Genomic DNA, 19798 nt, shown 5'->3' with positions numbered 1-19798 from the left:
ATGCAGCCATTCTCGTGATTAGGCATGGAAATGCAGCCACTCTTGTGATTAGACATGGAGATGCAGCCATTCTTGTGACCAGACATGGAAATGCAGCCATTCTTGCGACCAGACATGGAAACAAAGGCCTCTTCTGGTCAATGGAGAAACAACTATTATGGGTAATAATGTTCTGGAGAAACAACTGTAATGGGTAATAATGTTCTGGAGAAACAACTACAATGGGTAAATGGTGTTCTGGAGAAAGAATGCTGCAACGGGTAAATGGTCTTCTTGTACAATGGCATGTTTCTACTCCCACTGGGTCCCCTCGAGGCGCTGCATCAGATACTCGACCTCGACCTCCTTGGTCAGCGGGATGACCCAATCCTTGTACATGGCGACGACGGCGTCGGCATCGACCTTGCTCACGCCATCGCTCGCCAGGTCCGGATCGGTGCCGTACGTCTTGGCCTTGAGGCGCAGGCGCTCCAGGACCTTTTTCTCGACGGCAGCGTTCGTGATGGCGTCGTCGATGCCCTTTCTGTCGGCGGCCTTGATCAGGGCGGCGAAGCGCTCGGGCTCCTTGAGGAACTTGGCCTCGGCGACAAACTTGCCAAAGTGCACGCGGCGCGACAGGGCCTGCAGACACAGGACGTCGCAGGTGGCGGCGCTGCCGTAGTTTTCCTGCGACTCGCCGCGGTCGCCGTGCTCCTTGCGGTAGCAGGCGGCGGGCAGGACGTGGGCGGTGTAGCAGGCCTTGAGCTTGCCGTTGACGTTGACCGTGTTGGGGTGCAGGATGCGCGGGTAGTGCAGCGGCTTGAGGATGGGCGGCTGCAGGACGTCTGGGAAGAAGGGGTACTCGTCGGGCGACTGGTAGCGGCGCACGAGCGACTGCAGGCGCTCCTGCTCGCGCAGCATCCAGTCGAGCAGCGAGAGGCCGGGCTCCCCGATGGGCAGGGCGTCGGGGGTGTAGATTGTCGCGTTGAGCGGGAACTGCACGCGTTCGATGAGGTGGAAGGTTATTGTGTCTTCGAGCCGGCTGGAGGGGCGCGTTAGCAGGGGAGCAGGGTGGCAGGGGATCAGGAGAGCAGGGGATCAGGAGAGCAGGGGAGAGGGGAGCAGGGGATCAGGAGAGGAGGGGAGCGGAGAGGAGGGGAGGGGAGAGGAGGGGAGCAATGGGTGGGACGGGCAAAGTACATGAGCTGGAAGCGGATGTTGGCGAGGTCGAGGGCCTTGGAGGCGTCGGAGAGGTCAATTGCTGCGTCCATCGCGTGTCGAGGATGACAGAGAACTGGTAGAGGGCGAGGGAGACGACGACGGGGTTCAGCAACTGCGTCCTGGCTTCGGCGTGTTCGAGGGCGCGGAAGAAGCGCGCGGCCGAGGACATGACTGCAGCTGGCGGTGCGAAGCAGCTAACACCTAAATGTCCGAGGGTCGGCGTGGGGATGACGTGCCGGGCCAGCTCCACCAGCTCCACCGGGGAGGGAGAGTCTGAGCGCGCCATCCCAGACGCCATTCTGCACCAGACCGTACACGCCGCTCTGCACCCGACGCAGCAGACGCACCCGACGCAGCAGACGCACCCCCCGCAGGAAGACGCACCCGCCGCAGAAGACGCACCCGACAAAGGACGACGGCCGACACGACACGACACGACACGACACGACACGACACGATCCTGCAATGCACTGAGCCGTTGCCGCCGCCGCCGCCGCCTCTCCCTCCGCTTCCGCCTCTCCCTCCGCTTCCGCCTCGCCTCTCTGCCCACATGCCGCCCGCCGCGCGTGGGTCGCCCGGCCGTGGCAGGTCGACGAGCCCGCGGCCCCTGGTCGCGCCCGAGCACGAGCATGACGACGCGGGCCTCGTCGATGGCCTGCCCGACACGCGCCAGCTGCAGGCGTTTGGCCGCAAGGTCACGGCGACGGCCAGCAGCCTCATGGGCACCGAGGGCGTCGCGCAGCACTACCAGAACGCCCTCGGCGAGCTGCACCGCGAGATCCGTCGGCCGATGCTGCAGCGCTCCGTCTTCTCCTTTGCCAACACCACCCCGCGCGAGATTGTGCGCTCGCGCATCTCCGTCCCCGAGATCCAGCAGCGCGCCCTCGCCTACATCCCCGACGACCTGCTGCACAACATCCCCGAGGACGCAAACGACTTTTCGCTGTTCCAGGGCTTCCAGGCCTCGCTGCCCGACGACCCCGCCCACAATCCCCCGCCCGCCCTCAATGCGCGCGGCCAGCGCCTGCTCGCCGACGGCCCGCCGTCCATGCAGAAGCTGCGCAGCCAGAAGCACGCCACGGGCCACCGCCTGGAGATGATGGGCGTGCGCAAGCACATGTGCGTCGCCGAGATCCGCGAGATGGACAACAAGATTGCCAACCTCAACACCCTGCGCAAGCTGACGCTCGACCGCCTGGCCGCCCTGGAGATGGAGGAGGCCGACCTCGAGCAGGACCTGCTGGGCCTCGACAACCGCATCGAGGACCTGCAGGAGGAGCTCGACGACGCCGCCGCGCTGGCGCCCAAGGCGCCCGCGCCGCCCTCGGCCGCCGCGGCCGCCGCCGGCGACGACGCCGAGGCCGACGACCGCTTCATGTCCGAGTCCATCTACCAGAAGCTGCCGAGCCCCAAGTCGAAGAAGCACGCCAAGCGGCCCGTACGCCGCATCTCCATGCCCATCCTGCACGAGCATCTCGAGCCGGGCTCCAACATCAAGGAGCTGCCCGCCCACAACGACACCATCACCGCGCTGGACTTTGACGCCCCGTGGGGGACCCTCGTCACCGCCTCGCTGGACGACACCGTGCGCGTGTGGGACCTGAACGCCGGCCGCTGCATCGGCATGCTCGAGGGCCACCTGTCATCGGTGCGCTGTCTGCAGGTCGAGGAGAATGTGGTCGCGACAGGCTCCATGGACGCCACCATCCGCCTCTGGGACCTCAGCAGAGCCGAATACGCACCCCTCGACAACCGGATACACAAACACGGCGACGGCGACGGCGACGGCGACGGCGAAGAAGACGAGGACGGCCTCGCCTTTGAAAACGCCGCCGACGCACCGCCGCCGCCGCCGCCGACCATCATGCAGGACTGCCCCCTGTTCTCGCTCGAGTCGCACGTCGACGAGGTCACCGCCCTCCACTTCCGCGGCGACACCCTCGTCTCGGGCTCCGCGGACAAGACGCTGCGCCAGTGGGACCTCGTCAAGGGCCGCTGCGTGCAGACGCTCGACGTGCTGTGGGCCGCCGCGCAGGCCTCGGCCACCGACACGACCAACAGCGGCCAGTGGCGCGGCACGGGCCGCACAGTCGACTCGTCTGCCGACTTTGTCGGCGCCATCCAGGTCTTTGATGCCGCGCTGGCTTGCGGCACCGCCGACGGCATGGTCCGTCTGTGGGATCTGAGGAGCGGGCAGGTGCACCGCAGTCTGGTTGGCCACACGGGGCCCGTCACGGCCCTGCAGTTTGACGACGTGCACCTCGTCACCGCGAGCGCGGACAGGAGCATTCGCGTAAGCCACTGTTCATTCGCCCCAAGCCGAAAGACGTCTGCTGACAAGTGACTCCAGATATGGGACCTCCGCACGGGATCCATCTACGACGCCTACGCCTACGACAACCCCGTGTCCAGCATGATGTTCGACGCGCGCCGCATCGTGTCTGCCGCCGGCGACGACGTGGTCAAGGTGTACGACAAGACGGACGGGCGGCACTGGAACTGCGGGCCTGGCGCGGCTGCGGACGGGGGCAAGCGCAGCGTCATTGAGCGCGTCAGGATCAAGGACGGCTACTTGGTCGAGGGCAGAAAGGACGGCACCGTGGGTGTGTGGTCGTGCTAGCGCGGCCTGTGCGGTGCAGTGTATACAAGAGCATAGCGAGCGGGGGGTTGTACAATAGCATCAGTTGGTCGAGATTGCATCTGCGCCGCGCGTGTAATCCACGAGCGCATCCCTCGACTGACCGACGCATCTGTCACTGTGAAAGAAAGAACCTCAACCTGATACACATGCGTGCGTGCGCGAGTCTCTGCTGTCCCTCGCGAGCCGCAGCTAAGCCAGATGGAAGCTTGCGGAAGAGCTAGACAAGCAGCACAGGTGCCGGCACCGAGCCGTAGCGTCGAGCTTCTCCTACATGGCCGTTTGGCTAGCCCGGATCCGCTGACGTCAACACGCGGCGACATCAACAATTCTGCCTCGAGCTCTCGCCTCGGACTCGGAAGAGACCGTTCTCACGCAACGCTCGCTTTGACCCCATCTTGTGCCATGTGCGTTGGATCCGGCATCTAGATTGAACCAATTGCTACCCCCACTGCATCCCCTCGACACCTGCCTCAGCTGCCTGCCCTGCCCGGACAGCTCCAGCCCCTCCGGCCGCCGCAATGCTCCCGCGACAAGCAGCATCGCTGTCGCGCGCCTCTCACATTCCCTCCAGAGCGTCACCGCTGTGCAGACGGCTGCCCCGATCCGCCCTCTCGCAGAACCGCACCTTCTTCACAGGCAATGGCAATCCCGAGTCCTCGGCAAAACGCGCGCAGCTGCTGGGCTCGGCAGCGCTCAGGAGCCCGCGCCTGAACAGAGACCTCGCGCGCTCCATCTCCACAAAGCCGCTCCCAGCGCCGACCTCGCGGCTCGCCCGCTACGCGTGGCGCACCGCGGCGTGGCTGGGCGTCTTCGTGGCCATTAGCGGTGGCCTCGTCGTCGGCTTCTTCATCTACGACGCCACCACGTACAAGGAGGAGCCGGACACGGTCGACATCCCCGTGTCGGAGCTGGCGCTGAACCCGCGGCGCGGCGGGCCCAAGAACCTGCCCATTGCAGACCATTTCGTCGACGACGACGATTGCCCCGAGAACAGGGCCGTCAAGCACAAGCCCAAACTCGTCATCCTGGGCACCGGCTGGGGAAGCGTCGCGCTGCTCAAGACGCTGAATCCGGACGAGTACCACGTCACCGTCATCTCGCCGTCGAACACGTTCCTGTTCACGCCCATGCTGCCGTCCGCGACCGTCGGCACGCTGGAGCTGAGGTCGTTGGTCGAGCCTGTCAGGCGCATCGTCCGGAGGGTGCGCGGCCATTTCCTCAAGGCCAAGGCCGAGGACGTCCACTTTTCCGAGAAGCTCATCGAGTGCTCGTCCATTGGCGCCAATGGCAAGGAGAGCCGCTTCTACGTCCCCTACGACAAGCTGGTTGTTGGCGTGGGCTCCGTCACGAACCCCCACGGCGTCAAGGGGCTCGAGAACTGCCACTTCCTCAAGGACATCAGTGACGCACGGCTGATCCGCAACGCTGTGGTGCGGAACCTGGAAACCGCGTGCTTGCCCACCACGAGTGACGAGGAGCGCAGGAGGCTGTTGTCCTTTGTCATCTGCGGTGGCGGGCCGACGGGTGTTGAGTTTGCGGCTGAACTGTTCGACATGCTCAACGAGGACCTGTGCAAGCACTACCCGCGAATCCTGCGCAACGAGATCTCCGTCCACGTCATCCAGTCCCGCAGCCACATCCTCAACACGTACGACGAGGCCCTGTCGCAGTACGCCGAGACGCGATTCGCCCACGATTCGGTTGACATCCAGACAAACGCTCGCGTGAAGGAGGTTCTGCCGGACAGGATTCTGTACTCGCAGAAGGGCGACGGCGAGAATGCAAAGGTAGTGACCAAGGAGATACCCATGGGCTTCTGTCTCTGGTCGACGGGCGTGGCGCAGACGGACTTTTGCAAGAAGCTTGCCGCACAGCTCGACGGACAGAACAACAAGCACGCCCTCGAGACCGACACGCACCTCCGCCTCAGCGGCTCGCCCCTCGGCGACGTCTACGCCATCGGCGACTGCGCAACCGTCCAGAACAACGTCTCGGACCACATTGTCAACTTCCTCCGCACCACCGCCTGGGAGAAGGGCAAGGACCCGGAGAAGCTGCAGATTTCCTACGCCGACTGGCGCGGCGTCGCCAAGCGCGTCAAGCAGCGCTTCCCGCAGGCCGCGAACCACCTGCGACGCCTCGACAAGCTGTTCGAAGCCTACGACAAGGACAAGTCCGGCACCCTCGATTTCGGCGAGCTGCGCGAGCTGCTGTTCCAGATCGACTCGAAGCTGACGTCGCTGCCCGCCACGGCGCAGCGCGCGCACCAGCAGGGCCAGTACCTGGGGCGCAAGTTCAACAAGATTGCGCACGCGGCGCCGGGCATGGCGCTCAACGACGTCGACTACGGCGACATTGACGACGCCGTGTACAAGGCCTTCGAGTACAAGCACCTCGGCAGCCTGGCCTACATTGGCAACGCGGCCATTTTCGACTGGAACGGCTACGGCCTCAGCGGCGGCCTGCTGGCCGTCTACCTGTGGCGAAGCGTCTATTTCGCACAGTCGGTCAGCCTGCGCACCCGCGTCCTGCTGGCCATGGACTGGACCAAGCGGGCGCTTTTTGGCCGTGGTAAGCTCCGCTCCGCTCCTGATATGCCCGATACATGGCTGACTACCGACAGACATGATGAACTTTTAGCCCTGCGCGACTTGCATAGACCTTCCATATCCTTTTCATCGCCGCAGCGGCCGTCGCTCTATTCTAGACAGTATTATATACACCTATGCATCCTGTTCTATTCTTCCAAAAAAAATCTTAATTCCCACTGCCTGACTAGCAATACACATGATTGAACATCTAGCCCTGGGCCACCGACTTGCATAAATAAACCTTCCATCGTCATTGCGCACCAGCGCGGCCTGCAAACGTGAGTCTGTGGAGGCGGCGACGGGCGCAAAAAAGTGGTTTTCTCCGCTCCCAGAATCGAACTAGGGACCTTTCGATAACAATGAAGCTATTACAGTCGAACGTGATAAACCAACTACACCAAGCGGAGGGATACGCCCGAGGGCGCGCTTGTTCTTTGGTGAGAAACTACTCAGTTATTAGAAATATATTCTACGTAAAATAGAGAGTTGAGGCAGAGTCGCGAGTTCACGTGAGCGCCTGTCATAGCGAGGCTTGCTTCTCGCTCAGATCCTCGGGTGCACTGCCTGCTTGCTGCACTTGGTTTATCACGTTTGACTGTAAGAGCTTCGATTGACCTTTCTACAGCGTAGAGCTTGTTAGAGCGTTGGTGTCGACTCGATGTGGTATTACAATCTACAAGTCCATCATGCTAACCTCTTGCGATGCCACAATCTCTCCGTCCTCTGCTGAAGGCTCTCGTGCAACAGCCTCAACGCTCAAGCCAGCGCGGCAACAAGCCCCACGACACCTCCCGCACCTATCAGCCCCGCGCGGACATAATTCAGCATCTCAAACTTGGTCAGCAGCCCCCGGACCTCCTCGTCCTCTTGCTCCGTGCTCTCCCTCTTCGTCTTGCGCTGCGGATCGCTCACGTCAGTCCACTGACTAACATCGTCCTTGCCATTGACGCTCTCCTCGGCGCTCCTCGGCGGCGCGCCTATCTCCTCACGGTACTGGCTCGACGCCGCACTATGGCTCCCGCCTAGATTCTCGTTCTTCTGGATGAGCGCGAAGTTGGTCGGGATCATGGCGACGCTCGTGAACAATGCCGCGGAGAACGACAGCGCGCTCGCGGCCAGATACAGGCCCGGTCTGCCCTTGACGATACGGACAAGTATATCGCCTAGTGTTTGTGCAGTTGATGGCAGCGCAGCGTAGGCTAGGTACAGGAAGCCCGCTGAAGAGACCATGATGCCCGTCGGCGCTGTGTGCGAGCCACGGCTGAACAGCCACCGTAGCATGGGCAGCGAGCGGGACGCGGGTTGTGAGCGGATGAGCGGGATATCGAAGGCGGAGAGGGCTGCGATGCCGCCGGATGTGAAGAGCGCGGTGGAGAGGGTGAGGACCTGGATGGCTTGTGTTGCCGACATGTTGGAGGTGTTGGCGGCTGTTGTTTTCGGTAAGTGTTGGAGTGGTTGCGAGCGATTGTAAGTATTCTTAAGGGTCGATATTGAGGGTCGTGAGAGCGCTTTTGTGTACTTGTGATTCGGATCCCGAGTGTTGCGACTTTGCGATGTGTGATGTCATGATGATTTAGGATCCACACCCACAACGTGCGTCATGGGTGCCACGAACCTCCATCTCCGACTCCGTTGCTTTCGCACCTCTACTCAGTCCTCTTGTTGACTCGGGGTAATGCAAACCAACACAAAAGCATTGCACCATACAACCCAAGCGCAACCGGGTGGATTGCCCACGTACCAACAGCTTGCGCCAAGAAACCAGTTGTGAAGGGAGCAACTGCACCTCCTGAACTGCCCGCAGAGCCGATGAAGCCAATAGCTGTCGTTTGCAGGTGGCGAGGCACGAGGCGCGAGAAGATTGTCTGCGCGCATGGGTAGACGGGTCCGAGCAACAAGCCCAGCAACGAAACAGCCACAGCGTTGCCAATGACATTAGGAATCAACCAGGCCATCAGCTGCAGAGCCACAGCACCGAGTGTAAGGCCGATGACATAGTTCTTCTCGCCAAATCTGGGTGCAGCGTGAGTAAGGACGAACCGCCCAATGGTGATACCAGCCTGTGCGGTGTAAGCTATATAGTGAGCACAGGATACTTCATCGGCTCACCCAAAATCCGGCTGTGACATACCCGACCTTCTTTGGGTCCCCGTCTCGGTAGTTGATAAGGTACGAGATGATCCACGAGCTAACGGACACTTCAGCACCTTGGTAGAAAGCGATGAATAAAGCCCCGAAGATGGTAACCTTGTTCTGCAGCGCGAGCTTCAGCTCCTTCATCTTAGATAGAGACTGACCCTGCCGACTGGCGGTGATCTCAAGAGCCGTAAGCAAGGTAGCAGAAGAATCCTCTTCATAGTTGTGGAATGCCCATGCTGCGAAGCCAACGCAGCAGAACTGCAATCCGAGCAAGAGGAAGTGGAAGCGTGACCAGAGAATGCCTTGCGAGACCATCGCCGTTCCGATGATGGGGGCAATGGTTCCACCGATACCGTAGCTACCGTGTGCTGAGCCCAAGACGGCGCTCGAGGGCTGGATGTTTGCGCAGAAGACGTTGTTGAGAGCTAGGCTAGTGGCTGCACCGTAGCCGTTGAAGAAGAAGCTATGGCCGGTTAGTATGGAGTGTACTTGAGGAGTGTTCACTTACGCAACGATAACAACAGGGAAGGGAGGCGTGCAGACAATCATGGTATATGCAGCGATCAAAAACGCCTGTGAATAGATCAAAGCCCTCGCCCTACCCATTTTGGAGAGTACCCATGTCGCTAGAGGTGCAGCGGCGATAAAGCCCACGGCATTGCCTACGAAAACAAGCGACATTATTGTGTGGGAATTGTGGTAGTACGCTTCCATGTACGGAATCAAAGCACCGACGACTGGAGATGGTCAGCATGCAGGCCGTGTGTATCGTCGTGAGGGCCTACCAGCATCATTAAGTCCGTTGCCAAAGTACATCAGACAACAGCACAGGATCCTCCACTTATTTATCGGCGGATTATTCCACGTCTGTACCAGGCCAACTGCCTCATCTTGTGTAGGCGTAGGAGGGCAACTTGCCTCGAGGGTGTTGGGTGTTTTAGGTATCTGTATCCCGGTCTTGGGTTCTTGGTCAAAGTAGGCGTCGTCGCTGCTCTTGCCAGGTTCAATCGGTTGGAGTTCCACGTCTGGCAGCCTCCCAATGTGAGGCTGCTTGCCACTCTTTTGGTATGTGGGGCCGGGGTTCGTGGGAGCAATGGATTGGATGTCGAGCATGCCATGGAGGCTGGAGGAGACCATTGTGCTGTCAAGATCAAGTCCACGACGAGTTGTCCTCACTTCAACGGGACTGTGAAGCACTTCGTGCTCCAGAGATTGCTGAGAGAGAGTCTTTACCAGACCAGAAGTGCGAATTATAGGTCAAGCGCGTGGGCCACGATATGTGGGGCCGCTGCTGCAAAGGGAAGTCGACCATAACTGTGAAGGGCAAGTCCGACGGCCACGAGTGTCGTCGCTGATAAACCTAGACCACTTATCAGCAGTAATGCGGAGCTGAGGCTGAGGTGTCGCACTAATGAAACCAGTTTTCTAGCATGCGGAGAAGGTGTAAAGTTGCAAAGTTGTCAACTAAACCAACCAGCCATACTTCAGAGTTTGATCGCGCTCAGACATACCGGTACGATAGACCTCCATTGCGTCTCTCTACGGTACCTCTGACACAGCAAAATGTGCATGCTACCACGGCATTGCTCTTCCCATTACCAAAACAGAAGCATATCCATGGTATAATTGACGCGTCTGAGATATCATTGCACTATAATAAGGGCGGCCAAAGACCAGAAGGGCGGCGGAAACTTTTCCACATGTGGTAAGTTCAGTGCGAGGTTGTGAACCCGAGAAGAAGCCGGCGCAAATGGCAATCAGCAGTGCAACTGGGCTGAGCATTGTCTAGGCTTCAGCGTCTGACAGAAGCTCTCTAGAAATCTGCACAGATGCAGCTCATCATGTTCTCCATGCATCGCTGTCTTACGAATTTGCTGTGTTCGGCTTCTACGATTTCTCCAAGGTCACCACAGTGCGAGGTCCTAGCGGGGAAAACTACCTAGTCTGAGCCTTTAAGCACCTCCGCGGCGCTTTCTACACCGCAGACGCTCACCCCACCAAAGTTGTTGTCCAGTTACGCGCGCAAAGTCCAATATCAGACCAACACCTCAACGACTCCACACCAGTACGCCACTGTCAACATGGGTCGCCCAAAGCGCCAAGTGCTCGCCACAATCGAAGACACCATCACTCCGCCAGACGTCCTGCCAGATGCACACCTCATTGCGCGCATCGTGAAAGCAGAGGGCAAGAACCTGTACAGCGCCGACCTGCCCAACGGAAAAACTGTTCTCGCAGAGCTCGAGGCAAAGTTCCGCTCTACAGTCTGGATCAAGCGCGGCAGCTATGTAGTCGTGGATACATCTGCGCTGGCGGAGCGGGACAACAAGCTCGATGGGGAGATTGTGAACGTGGTGAGAGATGAGAAGGCGTGGAGAAAGATGGTGTATTGGTATGTGGAACATACTGGGTATATGTATGGTATGCTAATTATGCAGGCCCAAGGAGTTCGTCAAGAAGCCCGCCTACGAGGACAGCGACGAGGAAGAGTCGACCGTGGGCAAGATGCCGCCTTCTGATTCGGACGAGGAGTGAGTCTACTCTTTGTGCTCATGGTCTTCTTCGATAATTCCCTTCGTCGCGCCTACAAACTCGTTGCGCGTTCCCCACCAGACGCCGACAATCGTAACGGCCAATGTCCCTACAACGGTAGCCGAGCTGAGGGGTGTGCTTGGGTACACGTTCCACGCCCATTCTTGTGCCGCCCAAAGTGCATACTGAGCAATGGGGTGGAAACCTGCTTTCCACGCGAGGAAGGGCGTGGTCCATGCAATGTATGCGTAGAACTGGTAGTGGAGCGATCTGGCGCAGAGCATGCCGACAGCGGTTGCAGTGAGAATGACGGTCATGATGAAATCCGGTGTAATCCTCTTGGACATAAGGTCCTGGTCCCTGGGTTCCTGGGCGGGCATCAGTAGCTTGAGGAACTGGCGAGGCGTGCGCTTGGAAGGCTTGATCCAGCGCGTGTAGGCGAAGAACAGTAGCAGGCCAGCATGCGCAGCCAAAAGGCCAAGCGCGAAGGGTTTGGACAAGAATGTCTCTTCAGATACAAAGCGCCAATTAACAGTCCACTTGTAGAAGAAAGCTCTAGTGAACTCGAATGCGCGTCCAAAATAGCTGAAGCTCTGCTTCCTGAACGGATATCCAAACAGAATCTAGTTTCAATCAGTAAATGCAGTCACTTTCCCAGGCCAGAACTTACTGAGACCTGGAATATGATCATCACCTGCGTAATCGTCTCCCTACTCCCCAGTGCCTGGAACATTAAGAGCCCCATAGCCGGCAGCGGTAACAGCAAGCTCATCTTAACATTCAACCCCGTGGTGTAGAAGAAACTTCCCAAATGCCACTGATTACGTTGGTAGCAGTAGATCGCAGCCCACAGGCCCAACACCGCAAAACAGTCATTAAAGCATCGGAGCATGAAAATACTGTGCAATCGCTTTGAAAGGATGAGCAGCGGGAAGACGTAAGGCGGAACCTGTCAACGTCAACATCTCCATTCCCTTTTCTCTTGTGAAGATTGAGGAGACATACCTTAGCTTTCCGATAGCATTGGAAAACAATCGCCAGCGTCGCGAGATAGACCAGCGCGAAAATATACTGCGCTCTCTGAATGTCTCCGCCTTGATCCGTGAGGTGGTACAGTTGTTTGTAGATCCAGACATGCGCGCCGGGATACACGAGCGGGCCTGTGCCGCCAACAATCTTTTTGTAGTCTCTTTCGCCTTTGAGATAGATCTCAATCTGCTGCATGTATGCCCTCCAGTCGATTTCAGTGTCTGTTGATATATGTTAGTTCGTGGAATGGTTCGGGGAACACGTGTTCGGCGCGTACAAGCAACTTTCTCAATGATGACGCTGCAGAGCCCGGCATCTGCGACTAACAGTAGGGGCGCTATCCATTTCGTGTTTCGCGGATTGTAGGTGATATCAGAGGCCTGGTTGAGGAGCGACATTGCGCAGGAAGTCTTGTTGTTGTTGTGGCGATGGGAATAGCAGAAGTCATATAGGGAGAGCGCGATCACGTGTGTAGGAGGTCTCGGGTTTCAAGATGGTAAGCACTCAAACCAGGAACCGTTTCAGGCACGAATGGTTCGAGCGATGCTTGGGTGGCTGTTTGGGGCCGCAATTAGTGGGTAAGATATCATGGGTTTGTTGTTCTTTCCGAATTGCATCATAGATTCATCCAGAGCCATAAATGGTATGATACAACTAATCCAAGTTATCATGTCTGCCGTACAATAAGTGTGCAGATACTATCGCCAGTAACGCCAACAAATGCATGATCATGTCCGCCAACTTTTTGGGGTATTCTTCTATACAAAACTCAGCATTTCCCTGCCTTCGCGTGCACCAAGCCCCCGCCATAGCCTAGTGCTTCTTCTTCTTTTTGCTCTTCTTCCTATTGCGCTTCTTTTTCTCTTCTCCTTCTGCGTCAGCCTCGACCTCCGGTGCTGCTGTCGGCATCCTGACATTGCCGTACTTCTGGCGGATTTCCGTCTCGAACTCGTCCTTCTCAAGCCGGAACAGAGCCATAGTAGCCCTTGCGTCTTCGACCGAGCTATGCGCGCCTGTCTGGATCTCCACACCAAGCAGTTTCTTCGTCAGCATCTTGAGTCCTGGGGTCCATCCCGCCTTTGTTGCCAGCTGACGGAACTTCGAGAACTTCGAGGTGTCGCGGATCAGGCGCTTGTCGTGCTTTAGAATCAAGACATCCAAGTCGTTCTTCACAGCGTGACCGACAAGTATGCGTCCACCCAGCAGGATCTTAAGATCGCTGCGCACCTCTTCGAATGTACGTGCGACGTCTTTTCGCAGGTGCTTCGGTTCGATGCCGGAAACGGCTGTGCGGTAGTCGGTGACTTCGACTTTGGGAGGCATTTGGACATAGGAATCGTAGACCTGGTGGCCGTGGTAGTTGACCAGTGACACTCGAGCCAATGCTGAGTCGCGATTGGGTTCTGGGCCTACGCCGACCATCTCGCAGTCAAGTGCGACGTATTTGCCTGGAAGCGCCGTCTCGGAGACACCCTCGTTCTCGATGTCGGGGAAGTCAGGGTGTGGTGTGAGAATGTCGTCGGCGACTGCAGCATCCTTCTCAGACGTGATGAGTGGTATGCGCTTCAGCTGGGGGGTCGAGACACTGCGAGAGAGCGTCTTGACGTTGTGCTGCTTGATCGATGCGCCTATGGACGTAGGTTCCTCCATCTTCTGTCGTTTCCTTGATGCAGGGGACTTGTTGAATGTGGGGTTTGCCCCTTCCTTCTTCGCAGGATTGTCACTGGGCTTGAGAGATCGCTTGCGCTTCAATGATGTGTGGTCTTCGGTGGAAGTCTGAGGCTTCGAGGGTGTCGCGGGTTTTGAAGCCTGGAGTTGGGCCTGCAGCCTCTTCCAATTCGAACTGAGCTCTGGTGCCATATCGATGTCACCTGCGCAGCATAGCGGTGTGCAATGTCCTCCTTCCGCTGGTCGTCGAGATTGATGCGTTTGAATGTTCGAGTCCCCGCAGGAACTTTTGATCGAACCGGTCGCGCTAGTGCCAGCACCGCCTGCAAATCGAGCCTAGCATTGACGAACCCCTGCCCGACGCCGACAAAGGCGTCGCGACACCAGAATTGCATCACAACCTTATCATCCACCACCGGATTCAACACCTACGGTAATCACAAGGCGTTATCGCATACCCATGGCGCCTCGAGAGAATTCGCATGAGCCTACCGGCACGCCGGTGCCGGTAGAAACAGGATTTGCCACACTAGCACAGCTTAGGTACGTGCGACACCAACGCTCAATATTCCGAGATGCATACTGATGCGCTGCGTGCAGGGTTGGAGTGAAAGCATGGGTTGAAAAGGTGAGGCCGCCGTGTAATGAAGTTCGCGCAGAGCGCCGAATGCGCCTCGGAGAACATCAGAACACCATATCTCAATAGAGCAGCATACACGAAATCAAGACTAACGCTGCATAGGAAGGCGAGAAGCGCAAAGCGGAGCTACTGTCGATCCAGACTCGTCAGGGTCAGACGAAGTTCTACGTGCATTATGAAGACTTCAATAAGCGTCTCGACGAGTGGATTGCAGCAGATCGCATCGATCTATTGCGAGAAGTCGAGTGGCCTGCGCCCGAGAAGAGCGACAAGAAGAAAAGCGGTACTTCTAAGACAGACAAAGCACCTTCCAAGTCGGACCAGAAGAGCCTGAAGAGATCCCGGAGCAAGCTGGACCGCGAGGTATCAGGCACACCCGAATCAACATCTAGTAAAATCCCTGGTAAGGCACAGCGACCGTCAAAAGCAAGCGGAAAAGAGAACCAGGACGTGCTGGTCACCAGTGAAGCCACAGATGGCACGCCCAAGCCCGAAGACGAGGAGATGGACCTGGTGGACGTCCAGGACGCCGCCGCAGCAGCCAAAGCTGTATCAGACCAGAATTACTCACGTGAAGACGAGATTGAGAAGCTTCGCACGTCAGGTTCGATGACACAGAACCAGACCGAGATCTCCCGAGTCCGCAACCTTGAGAAAGTACAGATGGGAAAGTTCGAGATCGAACCCTGGTACTTCTCTCCTTACCCCATCGACTTCGTGGACTCAGACGTCGTCTATATCTGCGAGTTCTGTCTCTCATACTACGGCGAACAGACACAGTTCGAGCGCCATCGCGCCAAGTGCACGCTTCTGCACCCACCCGGCAACGAGATCTACCGCGACGACTATGTATCGTTCTTCGAGATTGATGGCAGGCGGCAGCGGACGTGGTGTCGAAACCTTTGTCTGCTCTCGAAACTGTTCCTGGATCATAAGACGCTCTATTACGACGTTGACCCTTTCCTTTTCTACTGTATGTGCACTAGGGACGAACATGGCTGCCACCTTGTTGGCTACTTCAGCAAAGAGAAGGAATCTGCTGACGGCTACAATGTGGCCTGTATCTTGACCCTCCCGCAATACCAACGAAAGGGGTTCGGAAAGCTACTAATCGACTTCTCGTACATACTGTCCAAGCGGGAGGGTAAGCTTGGGTCGCCTGAGAAGCCGCTTTCAGATCTGGGTCTGCTGGGCTACCGGGCATACTGGCAGGAAATCATCGTAGACCTTCTGATGGACGGCCGGATTGAGGCAAACATCGACGATCTCGGCGCAGCAACAGCGATGATGACGAACGATGTTTTGCACACGCTGCAGAATCTCAATATGCTGCGCTACAGTAAAAACCAGCACGTCATTGTCTTAACGGATGCCGTGCTCGAACAAAGGGAGCGGCAGAAAGCGAAGGAAAAGCTGAAGGGCAAGAGGAGCCTCGACCCAGAACGACTCATCTGGAAACCGCCTGTCTTCTCTGCCGCCAGCCGTACGTGGAACTGGTAATCGTTTGTTGTTTGATCGGCGTCAAAGGGCACGGCGCATACGGTGCTTCAGGAGCTGCTTAGGTATACCCCAATCTTATTTGTGTGATCGAGTACATGCATCCGTACCAACGTCCATCCCTGGTATGAGAGTGTCGATGTGCATAGCACTTTAGCGCTTCCCACCAAAAGAGAAAATACTTCGACAGCCAAGCGATGCAAGCGCTTACTGAGCTTCACGACACCAGTCTTACCACATGGGTGGTTCGACGAATACTTGGACGCTGACGTGAGCGCCCGCGACACGTCTCGCCATCAGCGCGAGGCCAAAGGTAACTGGTATTAAGAGTCTGGATACCCAGCCATTCGCATCGCGTGATTTTCCAAGTATTCGGAACTGCAGCAATGCATCGAATATGGCAGATTCCCGAACTGCTCGTCCAAATCATCTCCTTTCTTTCAGCCTACGACATCAATCGTGCCCTCCACGTCTCACTTCACTTTAAAACCCTCCTCAAAGCAAACCTGCCGCCGCAACTTCGCCCACTTCCTGACGGGCCCCGTTACAAACGCTCTTCCAGCAGCCAACAGCTGCCACAAGAAGTCACCGCTGAAGCCGCCGAGTACCTTGCGCACGAAGCCGCCACGCCCAGGCAGCTAAAGTCGGAAGACAGCTACTACTACTGGCGCGAGGGCGCGCGGAGTCATGTCCTCGACACTCTGACACCTTATCTCCATCCGCTTTTTGCAAAGTTTGCGACAAGGCTGGTCGATGGTTATGATTCGCTGGCGGTAGGGAAGACGGACATCTGTTTGCAGACCAATATACCATATTACGACTTATACGAGCTTGTGAATGGGGAAGAAAATGAGAGTTGGGTCGAGTACTTAGCGATCAAGACGACGGCAGTGACGGTGTATTGTCTGGGAGGTGTGCAATGGGATTTGCTGTATGCAGGAGTGAGATACAGAGACTATGGAGGTGTGAAGCGCTTCTCGGTCAAGGTGGAGAGGGAGGAGGGTGTTAGGCTGGGTGATGTGTTACAAGAGTTGATAGGGCCGCTGATGATGTATGGGATGAGTAAGGGGTTGGGGCAGGAAGTTACGCTCGTGTGGGTGTGTGATTAAGGACGGAGAGGTTCAAAAGTGATTAGATTAGTGGTTTCTTCCACGGTCGAAGAGTGAAGCCATTCGAGTCAAGTCGACTTTGGATCGGATCGAGAAGTTCGCAGCCAGCAAGGTCGAGATTGAGGAGCTAAAGATGAAGCTCATCAGCACTCAGGCACGCACTGTTCAGCTAGAGAAGGATGACGCGGAGCTACGCAAGAAGTTGTCCAAATTGATCACAACAAGCGTGACAACAAGCAGACCCTGCGTTCCTAAGACACCAACGCAAGACTAAATAATCTGCGAGACGTACAAAGCGAGCGAAAACAGTAGACTATGAATGTGGTTACAATGGATAGATACTCCACAATTGCTCAAATTCATCGAATCCGGAGCATTTGTTGTCACATGATTACACCAATGACACGAGGCCATGACGAGATTGATTTCTACCGGGGCTCAGTATAACTTCTGATAGCGCGCCAGTCTTTTTCCGGGAGCTTCTGCTCGAGATGAGTAAGAATTCGCAAATTTCCTGCTAGGTCTGGCCCGGATTTGCGACATATCTGCTCTGCAACCAGCAGACATCGAGCCGTATTTATCCCTTGTTGGTGGGATTGCAGCCAGAGTCTGAAGCGAAATTCTTGATATCGAATGCACACGGAGAAGGACATCGATCTGTAGTGCAAGATAATTGACGGCGATGGAAACACGTCCTGGCATCTTGGTTCTGCAATACGTCGAGAGAGCTAATTGAAGCGCGCGTGGTCAACGACAGGTCGAAAAGCAACGCGAGATCGGAGATAGCTGTGGTCGATCAAGTAGGACTAAAGACCTTGAATATAGTAGCGAGTAATTCTTCTGTGGGCATTCTGAACAATGGCTCCAGCTGATACAAGAGGCGTGAACCGCAGGCAAATCGAGTGCGCTGAAGGTTGGAGAAGCTGCCCATAATTGACGACTTAATCTGTGATTCTTGAAGTGCCTGTAGAATGCTATTCCACGGTACGTCAGTGATGTACTGCAAGCAATCAAGTTGTTCGATATGTGATATAAGACGGAGAAGACGCTGGACTGTATCAGAGATTTCGTCTCCCTTTCTCCGTGCATCTACCGCTCGCTGCAGCTTTTGTTCCACGATTGGCCTTCCGGTGCGAACCGCCGCTTGTACCATGTCCATGACCATCGGGATCTTCCCTTTTGACCCGTACAAGCCAAGGAGGTGACGATTTCTGTGGCGCATGTCGTAGGGAATCAACTTAATCACTTTGACGTATTGAATAAGCTCGGGTCGCTCAGTAAGAGATCGTACAAACTCGATAGTATTGGAGCCCACTGCGGGGGGCATATCGAATTCCGGGTACCAAAACGGCTCCAGAAGTGGTTGAATCGGCTCAAACGGTACCTTACAGTTCTTGTCCGATTTTCTGACAGTAATTTTGACTACTCCTTAGAGTGCAGGCTCCGCGATGCGATGAAACATGCGCGACGTTCCAGACATTGCGACAAGAGTTGACTGAGTGGTAAGAAACGAGATGATGTGTTCGATGAGCTCTTCAAGAAGCTGCTCTAGACGGTGAAGGGTAGTAGGTCGATCGAGGTAGGGCGTCGAATGGATTCTCAGTTGAGCTTGGTTTTCGGTCGTTGTTGTGCAATTAGTGTCATGGAAAGGGACTCCATTTAAAGAGGGTAGGCGTGCCAGGGAGACTCATATGCCGACGCTAATTGCGAGTTCTCCTTTCACCTCTCTTCTATGAGGTCAAATGTGATTCAGCAAACCCTAAATTGAATCTGGTGTGCACTCACCGTGGCAGCAGAGGCCTCAGACGAACGTGAAATCAGAGGGCGCAGACAGTCACCAACAATGTATCTTCACTTATACCCCTTCACGGACACAGCCTGGCCTAGATTACCTCAACCTTTGTCTTTAACCTTGAGTATTCATACTTGTACGAAATAACTCGAGACGAAAATTCTCATCTATCTGTCCAGCTTTGTCCTTCAGATCAGTCATTGCGGCCGTCCCTGCTGTGTCTGGCGCTTACGCAGGCACTTCTTCCAAAGGGTGCCCATCCTCAATGAAGCTGTCCTCATCGGCAAGGGCTTCTTCTGCAGATATATCTTCGGTATTGCTCCCATCGTCAGTGTTCCTTGTCAGTCAGTAAATCCTCACGAGCAGACATGAAGACGCTCTGAACGCTGACACTATAGTACTGACGAATTTTACAGCTTGCCCTGAGTCTGAATGACTTGAATCCCGTTGCATACAAAGCCATCGGCCAGCGCGGACGGCAGACTCCTCGGTGCTTGAGCGCTGCCTAGGGTGTCGTCTTGAAGCCCACAGATTTCGACAGCCTCCAACGCTGAGATACCGTGCTGTAGTTCTACGGCGAGTAAGATAAGAACAAACTTGGTAAGGCTCTGTGGCATTTCGTCATCCATCACATCAAGCGTCAAAGTCTCCAGTGTCTCCGACTATGCCAGGTCAACTCGATGCACGACACCAGAGCTCCAGACATTATGGGTAAATCAAAACAGCTTCTCAGGATCTGTAAGCGTGCTGACCCTGACCTCAGTGAGCAGAGCTATGGTGTTGATTCGAAGATGCTCGAGATCATCAGACTTCCGAAGGTCTTTCAGAGGCTTGGGCCGCTCGAACAGTGTCATTTGACCAATGTTGGCAGTGTTTGCTTGCGAGTCGATGCAAGAGCTGCTTATTTCGAGAGTCTTCAGACCCGGTATATACTTTTGGAAAGCACGCAAAAGCACGATG

General features: G+C 56.4%; 12 protein-coding genes and 1 non-coding gene across 13 annotated transcripts in view; 6 read left to right on the top strand and 7 right to left on the bottom strand.

Annotated features, from left to right (window-relative positions):
* Positions 1 to 204, top strand: part of M421DRAFT_164875 (norsolorinic acid reductase) — a 2180-nt gene extending 1976 nt beyond the window's left edge. Inside the window, exon 4 of the mRNA XM_033587714.1 lies at positions 7 to 204. The gene's annotated coding sequence lies outside the window, so the exon portion shown is untranslated. The remainder of the gene's footprint in view (positions 1 to 6) is intronic.
* M421DRAFT_421162 (chorismate mutase) lies at positions 1 to 1382 on the bottom strand. The gene is made up of 2 exons (XM_033592734.1): positions 1180 to 1382; positions 1 to 1021 (listed from the first exon to the last, which is right to left on the bottom strand). Exons 1-2 carry the CDS (start codon positions 1248 to 1250, stop codon positions 292 to 294), a joined length of 801 nt encoding a protein of 266 aa, XP_033448214.1. The 5' UTR covers positions 1251 to 1382; the 3' UTR covers positions 1 to 291.
* Positions 1383 to 1750: 368 nt separating this feature from the next.
* M421DRAFT_63885 (WD40 repeat-like protein) lies at positions 1751 to 3820 on the top strand (the record flags this gene model as incomplete). The annotated part of the gene is made up of 2 exons (XM_033596094.1): positions 1751 to 3493; positions 3551 to 3820. The coding sequence occupies 2 exons, from the start codon at positions 1751 to 1753 to the stop codon at positions 3818 to 3820; spliced, it is 2013 nt and encodes a 670-aa protein (XP_033448213.1).
* On the bottom strand, positions 3667 to 4260 carry M421DRAFT_164888 (uncharacterized protein). Its single transcript, XM_033587715.1, has 2 exons — positions 3799 to 4260; positions 3667 to 3771 (listed from the first exon to the last, which is right to left on the bottom strand). The coding sequence occupies exon 1, from the start codon at positions 4159 to 4161 to the stop codon at positions 3817 to 3819; it is 345 nt and encodes a 114-aa protein (XP_033448212.1). The 5' UTR covers positions 4162 to 4260; the 3' UTR covers positions 3667 to 3771; positions 3799 to 3816.
* A 99-nt stretch (positions 4261 to 4359) lies between these two features.
* M421DRAFT_5624 (uncharacterized protein) lies at positions 4360 to 6481 on the top strand (the record flags this gene model as incomplete). The annotated part of the gene is made up of 2 exons (XM_033595382.1): positions 4360 to 6412; positions 6465 to 6481. 2 exons carry the CDS (start codon positions 4360 to 4362, stop codon positions 6479 to 6481), a joined length of 2070 nt encoding a protein of 689 aa, XP_033448211.1.
* A 270-nt stretch (positions 6482 to 6751) lies between these two features.
* On the bottom strand, positions 6752 to 6839 carry M421DRAFT_t74. The gene has a single exon. It is a non-coding gene; the product is annotated as a tRNA-Tyr (tRNA).
* A 143-nt stretch (positions 6840 to 6982) lies between these two features.
* Positions 6983 to 8114, bottom strand: M421DRAFT_164815 (uncharacterized protein). Its single transcript, XM_033587712.1, has one exon. It carries the CDS (start codon positions 7840 to 7842, stop codon positions 7189 to 7191), a length of 654 nt encoding a protein of 217 aa, XP_033448210.1. The 5' UTR covers positions 7843 to 8114; the 3' UTR covers positions 6983 to 7188.
* Positions 8079 to 9708, bottom strand: M421DRAFT_101346 (MFS general substrate transporter; the record flags this gene model as incomplete). Its single annotated transcript, XM_033586630.1, has 4 exons — positions 8079 to 8492; positions 8542 to 9034; positions 9080 to 9308; positions 9357 to 9708. The coding sequence occupies 4 exons, from the start codon at positions 9706 to 9708 to the stop codon at positions 8079 to 8081; spliced, it is 1488 nt and encodes a 495-aa protein (XP_033448209.1).
* Positions 9709 to 10652: 944 nt separating this feature from the next.
* Positions 10653 to 11106, top strand: M421DRAFT_5622 (nucleic acid-binding protein; the record flags this gene model as incomplete). The annotated part of the gene is made up of 2 exons (XM_033595380.1): positions 10653 to 10963; positions 11010 to 11106. The coding sequence occupies 2 exons, from the start codon at positions 10653 to 10655 to the stop codon at positions 11104 to 11106; spliced, it is 408 nt and encodes a 135-aa protein (XP_033448208.1).
* Positions 11013 to 12673, bottom strand: M421DRAFT_421155 (glycosyltransferase family 58 protein). The gene is made up of 4 exons (XM_033592733.1): positions 12410 to 12673; positions 12109 to 12353; positions 11774 to 12052; positions 11013 to 11726 (listed from the first exon to the last, which is right to left on the bottom strand). The coding sequence occupies exons 1-4, from the start codon at positions 12528 to 12530 to the stop codon at positions 11109 to 11111; spliced, it is 1263 nt and encodes a 420-aa protein (XP_033448207.1). The 5' UTR covers positions 12531 to 12673; the 3' UTR covers positions 11013 to 11108.
* A 65-nt stretch (positions 12674 to 12738) lies between these two features.
* On the bottom strand, positions 12739 to 14051 carry M421DRAFT_421154 (RNA exonuclease 4). Its single transcript, XM_033592732.1, has one exon. The coding sequence runs from the start codon at positions 13990 to 13992 to the stop codon at positions 12946 to 12948; it is 1047 nt and encodes a 348-aa protein (XP_033448206.1). The 5' UTR covers positions 13993 to 14051; the 3' UTR covers positions 12739 to 12945.
* A 209-nt stretch (positions 14052 to 14260) lies between these two features.
* Positions 14261 to 15940, top strand: M421DRAFT_101343 (histone acetyltransferase ESA1; the record flags this gene model as incomplete). The annotated part of the gene is made up of 3 exons (XM_033586629.1): positions 14261 to 14343; positions 14401 to 14428; positions 14543 to 15940. 3 exons carry the CDS (start codon positions 14261 to 14263, stop codon positions 15938 to 15940), a joined length of 1509 nt encoding a protein of 502 aa, XP_033448205.1.
* Positions 15941 to 16323: 383 nt separating this feature from the next.
* Positions 16324 to 17320, top strand: M421DRAFT_5618 (uncharacterized protein; the record flags this gene model as incomplete). The annotated part of the gene is made up of 2 exons (XM_033595374.1): positions 16324 to 17034; positions 17078 to 17320. 2 exons carry the CDS (start codon positions 16324 to 16326, stop codon positions 17318 to 17320), a joined length of 954 nt encoding a protein of 317 aa, XP_033448204.1.
* Between the last annotated feature and the right edge of the window lie 2478 nt (positions 17321 to 19798).

This window comes from Didymella exigua (genome assembly GCF_010094145.1).
Source record: "Didymella exigua CBS 183.55 unplaced genomic scaffold M421scaffold_15, whole genome shotgun sequence".
NCBI classification, from domain to species: Eukaryota; Fungi; Ascomycota; class Dothideomycetes; order Pleosporales; family Didymellaceae; genus Didymella; species Didymella exigua.
The sequence above is the reverse complement of the archived record's forward strand: the minus strand, read 5'-3'. Positions and strand labels throughout refer to the sequence as shown.